At 48.2% G+C, this 14899-nt stretch overlaps 3 protein-coding genes and 1 non-coding gene across 4 annotated transcripts; 3 read left to right on the forward strand and 1 right to left on the reverse strand.

Annotated features, from left to right (window-relative positions):
- Nucleotides 1-1927: 1927 nt before the first annotated feature.
- Nucleotides 1928-3205, forward strand: ACHE_40917S (amidase family protein; the record flags this gene model as incomplete). The annotated part of the gene is made up of 1 exon (XM_043279169.1): nucleotides 1928-3205. One exon carries the CDS (start codon nucleotides 1928-1930, stop codon nucleotides 3203-3205), a length of 1278 nt encoding a protein of 425 aa, XP_043136875.1.
- Nucleotides 3206-5749: 2544 nt separating this feature from the next.
- ACHE_40918S (MFS transporter) lies at nucleotides 5750-7478 on the forward strand (the record flags this gene model as incomplete). The annotated part of the gene is made up of 4 exons (XM_043279170.1): nucleotides 5750-6021; nucleotides 6083-6455; nucleotides 6511-6594; nucleotides 6651-7478. 4 exons carry the CDS (start codon nucleotides 5750-5752, stop codon nucleotides 7476-7478), a joined length of 1557 nt encoding a protein of 518 aa, XP_043136876.1.
- Nucleotides 7479-8057: 579 nt separating this feature from the next.
- On the forward strand, nucleotides 8058-8129 carry ACHE_t40011S. Its single transcript has one exon. It is a non-coding gene; the product is annotated as a tRNA-Arg (tRNA).
- A 5262-nt stretch (nucleotides 8130-13391) lies between these two features.
- ACHE_40919A (uncharacterized protein) lies at nucleotides 13392-13841 on the reverse strand (the record flags this gene model as incomplete). Its single annotated transcript, XM_043279171.1, has 1 exon — nucleotides 13392-13841. The coding sequence occupies one exon, from the start codon at nucleotides 13839-13841 to the stop codon at nucleotides 13392-13394; it is 450 nt and encodes a 149-aa protein (XP_043136877.1).
- Nucleotides 13842-14899: the final 1058 nt, after the last annotated feature.

The following is a 14899-nucleotide window of genomic DNA, read 5'->3' on the forward strand; positions in this document are numbered from 1 at the left end:
AGGTTTGAAGAAGGCTGAAAGGGCTGCGCCACGCCCCTGAGCCTCGACGCGTAGCTGTGGGTTTCGTCATCTTGCATTTAACAAGCACGAGGAATAGAGCAATGAGTGGCTTTAACAAGAGAACATTCAGCGCATCACATCAGCAACCCATCTCTACACGTTTCCATAATATTTCATATCATGTGATCAATGCCCTCTTCGTGTAATGGGCCGAAGCCTAGTTATCTAATATATAGATATGTACAAAAAGAACTCGTTGAAGAGGAAAGAATCGTTAGGATGTATGTGTGTGTGTATTTTACGGCCGTAGAGCATGTGAGCACATGCTCTACCATTCCCTATTGGGACAAAGGCCGCCAGGAGGTAAGTCCTGGGTGTCACTATCTAGCTGCTAGATTTATATACATATAAGGGACTTTGGCGCATTCACATAGCTGCCGCGGTCTGAGGAGTGGCCTGTTTTAGCAGGTTAAGTATTAATGCTAGCTGCATGGGTCCGCCTTCACACCATGACCCGCCCTATCTCCACCGCCTTTTTTTTAAAAAAAAATAATATATATATATATAACATAAGAAAGTTGTAGTAGTAGAGGAAGTAAAGGAAGTATGTCGTGTCGGCCTTGCTAGGCCTGGGATCGTTGGGGGCAGATGTCGTCATAGAAACGGGTCTCTGCTAGCCAGGCAGCAAGCTTGGTTGCGCCCTTGTGGGTTCCCAGGAGGAAGGGTATCAACTCTGAGGTCCTGATGGTCGTGGTGCTCTTCTTTTCGCGATTTGGCAGAATAGAAAGTGGACTGGTGACTTTCTTGCGCCGCATCGGCAGAGGAGATGCGCATCTGCATGGTTGAATCGTTCATGGTAGTCTGCAAAGTCACCATGTCCTGTACGAGCCGTAAGGATCCGTGCAAGGAGGGCGTGGGAGGCGTAGCTCTTCAGGGAGTCGGGGAGAGGACGTGATCCACAGGTCCTGGTAGGATTGTGGAGCTGTAGATTGCCGGTGCTTTTGTAAGGCAGATATTGTAGCCGCTTTGGCCTGTCGCCTTAGTGAGGCATAAGAGTGTCTGTATGAGATAGGGGGACCGGAGGCAGCTCCCTCCTTGGCTGCGCGATCAGCTGCCTTGTTTTCTGGGATATGTGTATGTCCAGGGACCCAACAGATTCTGACTGAGCCATTGTCGGTGTAAGAAAGTCTTTCTCGGTGGAGCCAGGTTGAGGCAATTGTGCGAAAGGACTCAAAAATTTATTACATGCGGATTGCCGGGTAGCGATGGGTGAGATGGGGGCTTATGCTATCTTGGTATGAGAAAACGGCGCGTGTTGGATACTTTGGTCCAGTACAGTATATCAGTATTGTCTATAGTGGGAAGGGTATATGCGCGGAGAAAGGAAATTTGCGAGAATTGAAGTATAGCTACCTCGAAGGAAAGATGAGCCCTCGCTACCCAGCCAAAGCGTATCGATCAGATCAGTTCCTGCCAGTGACTTCAGCGTAAAGTCAAGATAAACAGTGATTTAGGGCTCTTTGCGGGGTTTGGATACCTAGGTAGGTAAGATCGAGCCGAATCCAGCTCTATCCTGTACAACCAACACCCCGAGATTACATCTCCCGGGGTATTCACGGACGAAACAATAAGCCAAATAATGTCACGGCCGTTGATCTAAGTGAGCCAATGACTGAAATATTTAGTAGTAGGGAAAACGAGGGGGAATGCCAGAGCGCATTTCCATTAAGGCAAAAGTCGGAAGGATGATCCATCTGAACCAAGGTGACTGCGAGCTTGTCTATGGAGCTGCATTAGGGCATCCATAGTAGAAACAGGCACTACAAAGAACATTATAAAGCTTGAACTACTCTCAATTATGTATGCGAATTTCATTCTTATTCCAATACCCAAGTCATCTAAATCGATACGAACATGTCAGCGATCAATGATCCAAAGTCATCAGACCTTAAATCTGGTCGAGGCCAGTATCAATGATCTCCTCCACGCTCTGGATATTCGTGCAATTACAAGCGTCCAACTCGTCTCGCTCTACCTCCATCGGATCGGATACTACGACTGCCGAGGGCCATCACTGAACTCCGTCTGTGTTCTCAATCCGAATGTTTTCGAAGACGCACAGCAATCAGATGATCATCGAGCCAGTGGGCGCCCACCTAGACCTCTAGAAGGGATTCCATTCACTGTCAAAGACAGTTTCATGGTCAGAGACATGACCGTTGCAGCAGGCTCGCCTGCCTTTGCCGACCTGGTGGCCTCGGAGGATGCGGCCATAGTTGCCCTGTTGCGGGATGCCGGAGCTGTGATAATGGGCAAGACGAATATGCCAGCAATGGCGGACGGGGGAGGGCAGCGAGGTCTTTACGGGAGGGCCGAAAGCCCGTACAACCCCCGCTATTCCACCACGGCATATGCATCTGGTTCTTCGAATGGCTGCGGTACGTCAACCACGGCAAGCTTCGCTGCTTTTGGATTTGCCGGGGAAACTGTCTCTTCGGGCCGTTCGCCGGCGTCGAACAATGCGTTGGTTGGATATTCGCCTTCCCGTGGAGTGATCCCGAACAGAGGCCAGTGGCCACTTTATCCGACATGCGATGTGATTGTTCCGCATACACGCTCAGTCGAGGATTTATTCGCTGTTCTTAATGTCATTATCGCGGACGATCAGCACGGCGCCCGAGGTATTGATTTCTGGCGGAACCAGAACTTTGTCCCCATCCCGGAAGCTTCGAGCAACCGCCCAAGCGATTATTATACTCTGGCGGACCCTAGCGCATTGTCAGGAAAACGCATTGCCGTTCCAAAATGCTTCATTGGTGCACCAGGCTCGAAGCCACCCCATGTCTGTATCGAGCCGGTGCGAAAACTGTGGGAAAGAGCTAGAGCTACCATCGTATCTCTCGGCGCGACAGTGATTGGGACAGATCTTCCTCTTCTTGAGATGTACATGAAGCAGAATTTCCCAGGCCAAGGCTGCAACGTACCTGGGATGCCCAGTAGCTGGATGGACATCGAACGGTGCGAGAGATCTGCTCCTGTTTCCTTTGTTGGTGACAAATCGAAGTGGGAAGCTAGTATGTTCCGGCCTCAGATCAGCGAGAAGTATCCGACAATCGCGAGGGTGCCAAAGGATTTTTTTCTTGTTGTCATCATCGCTGCTTTGGAGAATGGAAGGACTGCAGCCTCCATGCTGCTGATAGATTAGAACAAGTCTTGGTTTAGTTTTGATTGTTCCTGTATTGATTCTGTGTGTAATGATAGCTTGCTAAATACATTCTCCTTTTCAAACACGTTCTCCATAGATTGTCTCTCTCTCCTTTTTTTTTAATGTTGAAGTTACATTAATTTGAATCATTCTTTGAAACGCATCTTGACAATACCTTTTGGGAAGTTGTTTCTCCAACCTCTCATTGTTGGCGAAAATGAACATATAATGTAAGCATCCATTTTCATAGGCCAAGTTAGTCACGAAAGGAACGGACATAGCCAAGTTGATGACTAGTCTGACTTCCTCTCTCTTTCCAAGTATTGCTGGAAGATACGGTGAAATGGCACCCTCCCCATCCGGCAAATACACATAAATGTGCTGCCGTCAAGTCAAGAAACCAACATGTATTTCCCGTGATATCGAGCTTGTGCGGTGCGATATGTCTGAGCTGCTGTCTGGCATCCGCATAGGTCCATCTCCTCGTAAGTAATAGATCGTACAACTTAGAGAATTTTTCGAGTGCAATTGGAAAACCATGGTGATATATGCTCTCCGTGATTACATGAATGCCATGCGGGAAACGATTCTGTCTGATTTAAACAGGATGTCCATTTCCGGTCAATCTGAAAACACAGACCGTCGGAACCATGGGTGAAATCCAGTCTCCATGTTTTGGAGATCCAGTGCCACTAAATTCCCCGACTTTTGACTGGTCATCTCTTACATATCCGCCAGGCCGAGGTCTGTTCATAGACGGGGAGAAGGAAGATTGGCCGGACAACTCCGTACTGTCGGATACAGTTCACATCGCACCATATGGCACAGTTGACTATTTATGCAAATCAAAGCACAGCCATAGTTACCAGAAAAGGAAAAGAAATCCCCGGGGTTGGCAGCTGACCGAGCACAGTTCAATATTGCAGCAATGCAACATCGCTGGATCTTTCATGGAGACTCGCCAAGTCGGCTCGAACGTTCTCCTTATCCACCTTCTTGCGCCTATTGTACTCAAATTTAGGTTGTCTGCAGATCAATCCATGCTGTGTAGTGCCGCCGGTACATATCCTACTCCCGGGACCTCCAATTCATGCTCTACCGCTGCGACCGCCATAATTCTTGATGAAAATGTCGTGTATCCAACGCTGTCCGGGACGTTACCGTTACAATGACCCGATGCATAACAAGTCAATATCAAAATGCGAACACGCGTGCTCTGGCTATGAAAAGAAGTACCAAGTGACAATGGCACTTGGAGAATTGCATCAAGCATCCGCCAAGTCATCCGCGGGGGATCTCCCGAGAACCGATAGTCAATCTTTACCTCATGTGGCAGGTATGGTCTCAGGGTCTTTGTATGGCCCGAGGTCATGCATAGTAGATCTACATATCTCGGCCGGAAACGTTACTGGGAACCAGCAATTACCCGGGCGCATCATGTCAATACATGTACATACTGAAATTGCAGTGTACCGGATGTGAGAACCTTACTGGCGGTATTCATTCGCATTGGCTATCTTGGGATATTAACTTTCCGGGCCATGGGGAATCTACTTGTGATAACCACGGAGCGCCGCGGATCTGTTTCACTATATTCCTCCACTCTCTATCTTCAGGAACCATGTCAATTGTTCAATCTGACTCGCCGGCGCTTCGCGAAATGCGAAATCCCATTACTCCGTAGTCCCCCAGCCGCCATAAGCACTTTCAGCGCGACCATCCCAACATGTTCACCATGACGACTTTGGGGAACAATGCCACGTCAACTTGGCCCATAGGCTTAACCAAGGGGTGTGTCTCCGCTGAATCATGCTACGCGCGTGGGAGGCGGTGCTTTCTCTGCCATAGCAACTGGGGAAGGAAGGCCGGCCGGTGATGTGATCAGAAAGGGGGTTCTTGGCCAGAACACCTATGAATCCATGTGGAGCTTTTATCAGATGATAGGTTTACCAGAGGGGTCACCAAGAATTGCTTCTCTCACGGGGATCTACAGGGCTACGATAAGCTGTTTTCCATGGTCTCTGTAAGCTTATTGAGAGAAAAAAAAATGCTTGGGGAGGGAAACGGACACCCGTCCGTCGTGCAGAATCAGGGCACCTATGCAAGGGTCCAGGGACCGCTTCGTCATATTCTCATGCTTAAATATGAGTTTCAAGTGCAATGCATACGCCATGACGATCGATGCGTGATGTATCTGTGCTGGGAGCGGGTCACGCATTATGGGAGAGCTATTTTGGAAGCCGGAGAAGCACTACCGAAGGACTGACAGCGCATGCTCACTGGCCGGACCAGCAAGGGCCAAGCATACCAGCGCCAGCGGAAGATATCCCCTAGTACCTGGACGCGCGTTGTCTCCAAATTCAATAGTAGTAGTACTTTTTTTGTATACAATTTGTTTCTTTTCTGCATTGCCACTGAGACATACGGTTTGACTATTTCTACGGCCATGCGCTCCGTTTGGATTTGCGATATCAGAATATTGAAGACCAGACTTTGGTGGCTCGGTCAATTATCCATTCCTTTTTTGTCCTCCTTTGATTGACCATGTCTACCCAAGCTCCTAGAAATTCCACCTCCACCCTCACTCCCGCGTCGCAGAGCACTCTCGGGAGTGTAGACCCTGTTTTCGCAGAAAAGGGTATTGTGCCCACCAAGGCAGGTGTCGTCAGTGGCGACAGTGATGTTGAGTCTTTTCAAGAGAAGGAAGAGAACATTGTTCACTGGGACGGCGATGATGATCCCCAGAACCCGATGAACTGGTCACCATTGCGGAAATGGTTGACCATCGGGTTAATATCTATCAGCAGCTTCAATGTGTATGTTCCACTCAGATGACAATCTCATCAATTGAACGCTATCCTGACTGTCCTCTCCCAGATCTATGGTCTCAACTGTCTTCGCCCCGGGCGTACCCCAAGTCGAGAAAGAATTCAACTCAAACAGCCCAGCCCTCTCATCGCTTATGGTCTCCATCTACGTGATGGGCTCCGCAATTGGACCTATCTTCTTGACGCCTCTTTCCGAAGTCTACGGGAGACTGCCTCTGACACACGCGGCAAATACCCTGTTCATGATCGCTGCGATTGTTTGTGCTGCGGCTGTTAATATGCCCATGTTGATCGTTGCGCGGTTTGCCATGGGTATGGCTAGCTCTGTGCCAGTCACCGTGGGAGGAGGGTTTGTTGCGGATCTCATGCCTATGGAGAAGCGTGGCACTGCTATGACAGTTTGGACCGTTGGGCCGTTATTGGTAGGTTTCCAAACTTGGAATTGTTCTACCTCGGGTTGCTAATTATTCCTTGCAGGGATTTGTGACTGGACCGATATTCGGAGGATACATTGTCCAGACTGTTGGGTGGCGATGGACTGTCTGGATTGAAGCTATTCTTGTAAGTCGCCCGAACTCTACATTTTGCCCTATGTGCATTTTCTAACTAGTCTATAGGGTGGCATCGTTGTGATTGCTTCCATGGTCTTCCTGCGCGAAACATACGCCCCTATCCTCCTTGAACGCAAGGCCAAGAAGCTCTCAAAAGCCACTGGTCTTTGCTACAGAACCAAGTTCGAGCAGGACAAGACCGTTTGCCAACTTATAAGAATCTCCATTACCCGCCCCATCCTGTTCCTCGTCAAATCGCCTATCGTCCTCATCGTATCCCTATATAGCGCTGTCACCTACAGCTACATGTACGTGCTATTCACAACATTTACCGAGGTCTTCGAGAAGGTCTACAATTTCAGCCCTGGCCAAGCCGGTTTGGGATATCTCGGTCTGGGCCTGGGCTTCTGCGTCGGCCAGATTACAGTTGGCTATTTTTCCGACCGCCACCTCAAGAAACAGGAAGCCATCCACGGCAAGATGAAGCCGGAACACCGTCTCCCCCCTCTGGTACTGGGCTGCTGCCTCGTCCCCATCGGTCTTTTCTGGTACGGCTGGGCCGCTGAATACCGTCTGCACTGGTTCATCACCATCGCGGGGACTTTCTTCGTCGGACTGGGCATTTACTACGTGCATTTGGTGACGCAGGTATACCTTGTCGACGCCTACACTCTCTACGCAGCCAGTGCCGTTGCCGCAGAACTCTCCATCCGGTGTGTCTTCGGCGCGACTATCCCCCTCGCTGGACCAGATTTGTATGCCAGCGTTGGTCTGGGCTGGGGAAACAGTATCCTGGGATTCATTGCGGTGGCGTTCGCGCCAACCTCGTTCTTCCTGCTGAAGTATGGAGAGCGGATTCGCACGAATCCCAAGTTCCAGCCCAAGTTGACGTGATTTACTTTCTTTGTTAATTGGCGATATCTCGGTACATGATTAGCGCGGCGTCCTGGCGTTTGTGTTTATGATTGGGACTGTTCTGGATTTATTTAGGATTATGTAAAAAGTCCTGATGTTCTTGTTTTGCATAGTGACTCTCCTGGGATATATAATGTCTTTTGTTCATAGATACGACACCATACCCGAGAACGATTTTTATTGTCTACTGATTTTCTTCAGACCCACATGAGCGTAGGAGCTGCTATTGCCACAAACATTGCACCTGCATATGCATGTTTAATTGAAGGATCGATAATATGTGGTAATATTGCCCCAGAAGAAAACATCAGTTAGACATGTACCATTTAGCGTTGGCCCTTGGTATCAAATCTTATTAGTGGTACGGAGGACAGAGTGCATATGCTCAATTTCCAGGTGCTAGTACATCATAATTGACGCCATGAAGCTTATATACAATGCATTGTATAAGCATTGAAAGCATGGATACAAGTACAGAATCCCTGCGGCGATCAATTTAGCGTGCTGCAAATAGTATTGACTTATGTAAACAAATTACTAGACAGATATATCAACAGCGGCCGGCTGGCCCAATGGTAAGGCGCTTGACTACGAATCAAGAGATTGCAGGTTCGACCCCTGCGTCGGTCATTCTTTTTGCTTTTTTATTTTCATTTTTTGCACAATACTTCATTTTTTCTTATCTGATTCACTGGGCATGCGATGAATTGTTGCTGTAATTATTTACTCGTTTAAAATTTTTTTTGAGAAAGCTCTTTTCTAATTACTAGGATCAAGTTTACGGCGTAAAGAAGCCACAACAAAACAACCGAGTCGACTATTGACATGTTCCTTAGACTTATATTGCACCAAATGTCGTCATGGCATCGTTACGGTCGACTGAATACTTGCTAATCCATAGCGCGGTGCCGCAGAGGCGAGCTTGCTTGCGTATCTACAGGGACCAGAAAAAAGAGATACATCCAACGTATGGTCAAATCAGGCCTCGAGAGGCTATCATTGGGGACTGGAGAGCTCCGTAGAGCGTTCCCCATAGCTAAATGAAGGAATAAAACTACCTAATGTGGCAGTACGAGATATACCTTTGAAGGATGTTGAGAAGACATTCGGGATCAGGGAGGCAACCAATGCATAATTGGACTACCACCTCCCTCTCACTGGGTCTGGCAGATGAAGAGAGAGATCACGCTCCCAAGAACAAATTGTTGGTGGCCGAAGGAGGACAATTATATAGCAAAAAGGTGGGAAAGTAGGTTTTACAAGCTAACCATATTGATAACCTGGGAGACAGCACTCAAACCTATGCAATGGTATTAAGCAGCAATCGATTTGACCAATGTCTCCTGTTAGGTGAGTCTCCTCCCTGGCTTTATAGCAATAGACGTGTCTCACCAAATTCAAACTTCGTTCTCAAATGCTGTGCTAAAGCCACAGGAAATTCTAAGGAAGATCGATACCACATACCGCCAATTCCTGCCCAGACAATCACCCCTCGCCCCGATTGCCCCGGCACCCACTACATGGGCTCAGGTCGTATCAGAACACACATTGAAGAGTGAAGGGAGCCAAAGTCAGGAACAAAGGATCGAAACTAAGGGCAAGGTCGACGCCGATGAGGGACACCAATCTTGGATGCGGAAGACTGGGACTATGGTGGACTCATCCGCCGGAACGGTATTTAAACTCAGGAATGGAAAGATAAAGTCGTTCCAAAGAACATTTGGAGATTGGATAGATCGGCGCTGTTTTTCAAAAGTACGTGTCACATCAACCATCCCCTTTCCGATGATCCCAACTGATCAATGACAGGTTTCAAATCAGGGTTATTAGATCCCCCTTAAGTGGGAAGACTCACTCCGAAGTTCGATTATCGCGACGTCAGGAGACAGACAAGTGATAATCACGTTGTTCCGCAATGTCGATACGCCAGGCCACTTTGGCGACATAAAACGACAAAGTCGACTATTAACATGCTACTTATATTCGTATTACGCCAAGACGGTACTTCAATAGTCGGCTCCCCCGAGTCAATATTAACTGATCCATCAGTGCAGAGCCAAATATACCAGCATAGTCGGAGGAGTCAAGCTTGCTTGGTTTCCATGGACCGAAAAAGGAGACTCCAGCGGAGGCCCTGAAAGGCTGTTATTAGACCATGGGGAGTGGAAATTTTCCAAGAAATGAACGCGGAAAACTGCTATCTTGACGTGTCTTCGTGACACTTGGCGGGAGCACTGCACCGACAGCGAGCCAGCCCCGAAGACAGCAGCCGCTGCACTCAGAAACCGGATTCAAGGACTGAACTCGTTCATCATTCACGGAGGATATGCCATTGTTGATGCACTCACGCTGACGAACAAGGGACAAGATACCTAGGGTAGCAGTGAGAGACATGTCCTTGAAGGATGTAGAAAAGACGTTTGGTATCAGGAACGCAGCAGATGCAGCTTAATACAACATGAGGTCAAAATGGACATATGTAGCTGAATAACCTGCCTTGGGTAAGAATGTGCAACGACTAACCGCGATTTGGTGGCATGGTTGAGCTTCTAGTCCCAGGAGAGACTTAGTAAGGCAATATGGTCTGACATGTTTCCATTGTGTATGGGCGCAGGAGAACACCTTTAACAACACAACTAGATCGCTGGTGTGAGACAAGATCAGAATTAATTCTCACCTCGTTCCATAATACTTGCGTGGCTCTTGCTGTTGCGTACGCCAAAGGATATATGGCCTTCAAAAACTACAGTATTGAAGGGTATGGAGATCGCGAAGGAATCGAATCTCTGATGCGAGGGCGCATAAAGTGATAACGGATCTATACCCTCATCCTAGATACGACAGCAGTCCAATGCCGAACATTGGGGTCGATTGTAGAACAGTCGTTAAAATTGCAAGTACACCGTACACTTGACCGGTTCCCGCACGAAACTCCCTAACGGCGAAGAAAAAAACGTGTTAGGGGAACATCGGCAGAACCCTTTTAATCGGGTCGTCATGCGTGTCCATCCATTGACTGGCAAAGATGAATAGCCCATTAAATGATGGACTCTTCCACGTTGGATTATTGGGAGCGGGAACAAGCTCGACTGCCTCAACAATGGGTTAGTCTTATCAACAAAACAGCGCTGACCAAACTACAGGGGACTTCAATGTCCCATCGTTTATGATCTTGCTGTGAATATCGAATTCAAGCATGCTAGCGAGAACCAGCAGCAGAGGATTGCAGACTTCATGTAAATCACATTTTGCATTCATGGGTTTGATAAACTCATCAGACTACATAAGATAGGTGTCAGCTACCAAGCCAAGGTCAACTAGTCATGGAGGATATCAATACTTAGCAGAATGTTGTCCAACAACATATATTAACGATCAACTAGCAAGGAACACCAGAAGATTTGGAAATCAACTGCGGTTACACAAGGCATTCCGCAGTCGATTTCCTCAGACGTTAAACAAAGCAAGCCCGAGATCAGGGAGCAAAAGGCAACATTGCCTGCTATGAACTGAATCGCCTTGTGCAAACCCTGCCCTACTAGCTGCAGATATATTTGGCATCCGTTCCTTACGGCTTACATTTCTCCATAGTATGGAGATTCTTCAGGTATATCCAAGTTTCGAGCATTCTCGCCAACAGGCGTTGCATGAAACCTACCAAGCGACGACAGCGATACTAGAGACCGAGCAACCGTTTCACCGGTTTCTAGATAACGAAGAGACCTTCGAAAACCGAACCTTCACTTAATATCAACCATGGCCATGCCCAGCAAGAATGTGAGTTCTTCCCATCGGTTTCTAGCTTATAGAGCGCTAATCAATCTTTTTAGAAATGGCAAACAATACCTTCACCTAGTGGCAAAGGACATGCTTGAGCTTCTCATCTATACTAATGTCATAAGTCAAAAAGTCAGTATACCTATCTAGCTGCTTACTGATGCCTGCTAACCAGCTCCAATCTTCTTAGCACCCTACTCTGCTACCAATAAATGAATCCTGCATGTGAAGAGCCATGAGGGCGTTAGTGCGAAGGGAAGCAAGAGGGACCAGGCCACATAGAAGGAGGTGAATAAAGTGGTTAGCAAATAGCTCCTAAGTATTCTGCAAGCAGCTGTCAACTGATCGATTTGTTAGAAGCTGATTTGATTGCCCAGAGAGTTATTCAGATGAGGACTCGAATCTCCTCCCACGCAGATGTCTAGAGGTGACAGCATAGACAGTCAGGTCCGTAGAATGGTTTGGCTGTGCTTGATTTTCACTACGTAAGAAGTTGATCATGATCTCAAACTGGATTTTATGCTACAGCTTTATGGGAAAAATCTTTAGGGATTCTTTGCAGCCCGGGGTATTATGTGCATCTCGAGTATATCATCGCAACATCACCACAAGATAAATCCCACAGCCTTTGTAACCATTTAATTACTTATCCCATGCCAATGTCATCCCATGATTGTTTACGTGGGAGTCACACACTCTCACACACACAATCTCAACCAAAACTCTTATTGTAATCCCTGCACAGCTGCAACTTGCAACCCCAAAAAGCAACCACCCAGACAGTGATGCAATGATAAACAATGCAGCGACGACTCTGTCGATGGTTAGTTTCTCCGTACTCCTACGAATAATAATCACGCGGGCGGCCAACCGGCCTATCACCGGCCTATTAATCGGCAACAAGTTAGCATAGACTATTGTCCTGCTAAACTCTGTTGGGCGTTGGCGAGGTCCACATTGATGCAATACGGTCTGTCAGTTCGTACAGGACGCTCCGTACAAAACTGGACGAGTACGAAGTAATTACAATCCGTTCCTGGGGGTCCAGAAATCGGGTCGTAGATACGGTGTACAGCTTTTGGCGTATCGGTGTTTCAATTTCTTCTGCTGTTGCCGGCATGTTGAGCATCACTGCCAAGCAGACCAAGTAAATAGTAATCTCTCGACTCCTTGACTCCAATAAATGAAACAGACGATTGACATACCTAATTCCGCGAATCAGACATAGCAGGCGGTGAACAGCGACAGAATCCCAGGGGTACATACCAATACCATGGGATACGATACGAGACGCGCAAGGAAAATGTTACCGAGTCCGGAGACATTTCACTTCGCACTTATCTACAGAGTACTGTCTGCTATGTATGGACTCAGTCCGTGCCGTAGACCCCCGACTGACCGCCGGAACAGGTGGAAGAAGCGCTAGGCTAGTCTGCTAACTAGTCCAGTCCGTGTGCTGGCCCGACCGGTGTGCCCGGTGTTTTTGCCCGGTGCCGTGAGCCGCCGTGAGGCGAGAGGCCGCTTGTTGGCTTGGCGGGTTTGATCTGTTCGCTGAGAGATTGGGGATGGGATGGGGATTGGGGCTTAGACTGCGGGGGGAGTAGAATCTGGAGGATGTGCTGACAGGGTCGTACTTTTTCTGTACAGGGTAGCTGTACTCTGTATGCAAAGTAGGTGTACATACAGGGTACAGGTGACAGCGACCGGAAGAATGGGTTGAGAATGTTCTTCGAATCGATCCAGACTGGGGTGTACCATGGTCGAGCGCGGGAAAAAGACGCAGAGTGGCGTTGAATTGGACTTGTAGAACTGTACTTGGTAGATGGGTTGATTCATGTGTATGGGATACACTCATAATGTACAAAAGTGCAGGAAAACAGAAAACTTGGCTGTGCATAATATAGACAAAGAGGGCTATCTATTATTATGGGAATTAAGGTATCGAATACAGATTAGGTCTATTAAGCTGGTCCCCTTGCCTACAAACCAGTTAGACACGAGTCCATTTCTCTTCAAGAAAGTGGATGCATACCAGTACTGACCTCAGAAAGCACCTCCCACATTTCCCTTTCTCTCGGATTGTTCCCAGCGCTCGATCGTTTTTTCGTTTCAAATTCACAGAAGCAAACCAGCAGCGATCGGCGTTAACCCGTAGAGCACACTCTTGCCAGCATCGAACAGGCTGCTCGCCCCGTTCTCAAGGGGGTACTGGTCGGGGTTGTCGGTGTTGCATTCACCCCACTGGGAGGTGGTGCTGAGGACACACTTGGCCTCCTTCTGGCCGTCGGCGCTCTTGATGGTGAGCTGGCCGGTTTTCCAGTTGACGTTGACGGTGTTGTCGCCACAGATGGTGGCGGGCTTGGTGTCCGAGTTGTCACCGCAGCCACCGGGGAAGGGGCTAGAGGAGCCCTTGCAATTCCCCCAGAGCTCGTCCTCGAGGATAACGGTGCAGTGAGACTTGTACTTGTTGGCGGGAGGGTGGGTGGTCTCGATGTGAAGCTGAGCAGCGGAGATGGTCTGCGCCAGGGCGGCGAGGGCACCGAACTTGAGGATCCAGGACTGCATTGTGATGGTTTTTGTGTGTAGGATAAACCTATTGATTATAAAAAACGAGGTCTGGATAGAGAAAGGGACGGGAGGTATCAATCAGGGAGCAACACTCAGAAAAAAAGAGAGAAAAGGGAGCGAAGACGGGCGGCGTGTAGGAGACGCGAGCCGGCCTTTATAAGAATCGGGGGTTCGGCCGGGGCGCGTGCCTTGCAGCAGCAGCAAAGTCAAAATAGTTAATCCACCCGGGTCAGTCGGCAGATTTCATTATTTCAATTACTGTTTTTTATCATTTCCGTGAGAAAAATAAAGACAATCAGCGAAAACAAACCGCGCACTGCCAAGACCCAATGAGAATTCCTTCAGGGTCCACCTCAATCTCCGACTTAACCGATTCCAAGACACTTTCAGCATGGGGTAGCTTGCCTAATCCGGTAGGTATCGCACCCTGTTGCTCGTTCCGCGGATACCCCAAGTTCTTGAAAATTTTCTGATTGGCGGATGGCACCCCACATGGTGCATTGCGCTAGTCGAAAAGTGTTACCCGGGCATCTCATCCCTTGCGATTCAGGCATCATTTGCTGACTCAACTCGCTCATTCCGATTTTCCTATTGGCGGTGGAAGCAGGGCGATTCACCGCCTGCCATTCTAGTAACTGGGCCCTGATACGCTCCACTATGACGTAGTATTGTTAGGATGACCCGTTTGATCCTGCATTGCAATTCTGGTCATTCTATTGGTCACTGCTCTGGCTGGAACATGACGGTCATCGTTTAATCGCTCGTGGGGTGCTTTGAGTGATTTGATGAGATCCGGAGAACATACGGAGTACAGAGTACATAGGTACATAGATGAAGAATGGATGGCTGTGGGTGAAGAACGGTGTACATAGTAAGTACATAGTATGAAAACGTCCAACTTGTGACTTTTTTTTTTTTTTACGTGGTACGATACAGTTACAAAGCACAGGTGCAGGTACTGTACCTGTACGAAGATACCGTACTTAGCTCCAATATCTCCAGTTTAGGATCTGTCAGTCTGTTATGGTTGCTCACAGTTAGAATTGGTTTCCAGT

Source organism: Aspergillus chevalieri, chromosome 4 (genome assembly GCF_016861735.1).
Source record: "Aspergillus chevalieri M1 DNA, chromosome 4, nearly complete sequence".
NCBI lineage: Eukaryota > Fungi > Ascomycota > Eurotiomycetes > Eurotiales > Aspergillaceae > Aspergillus > Aspergillus chevalieri.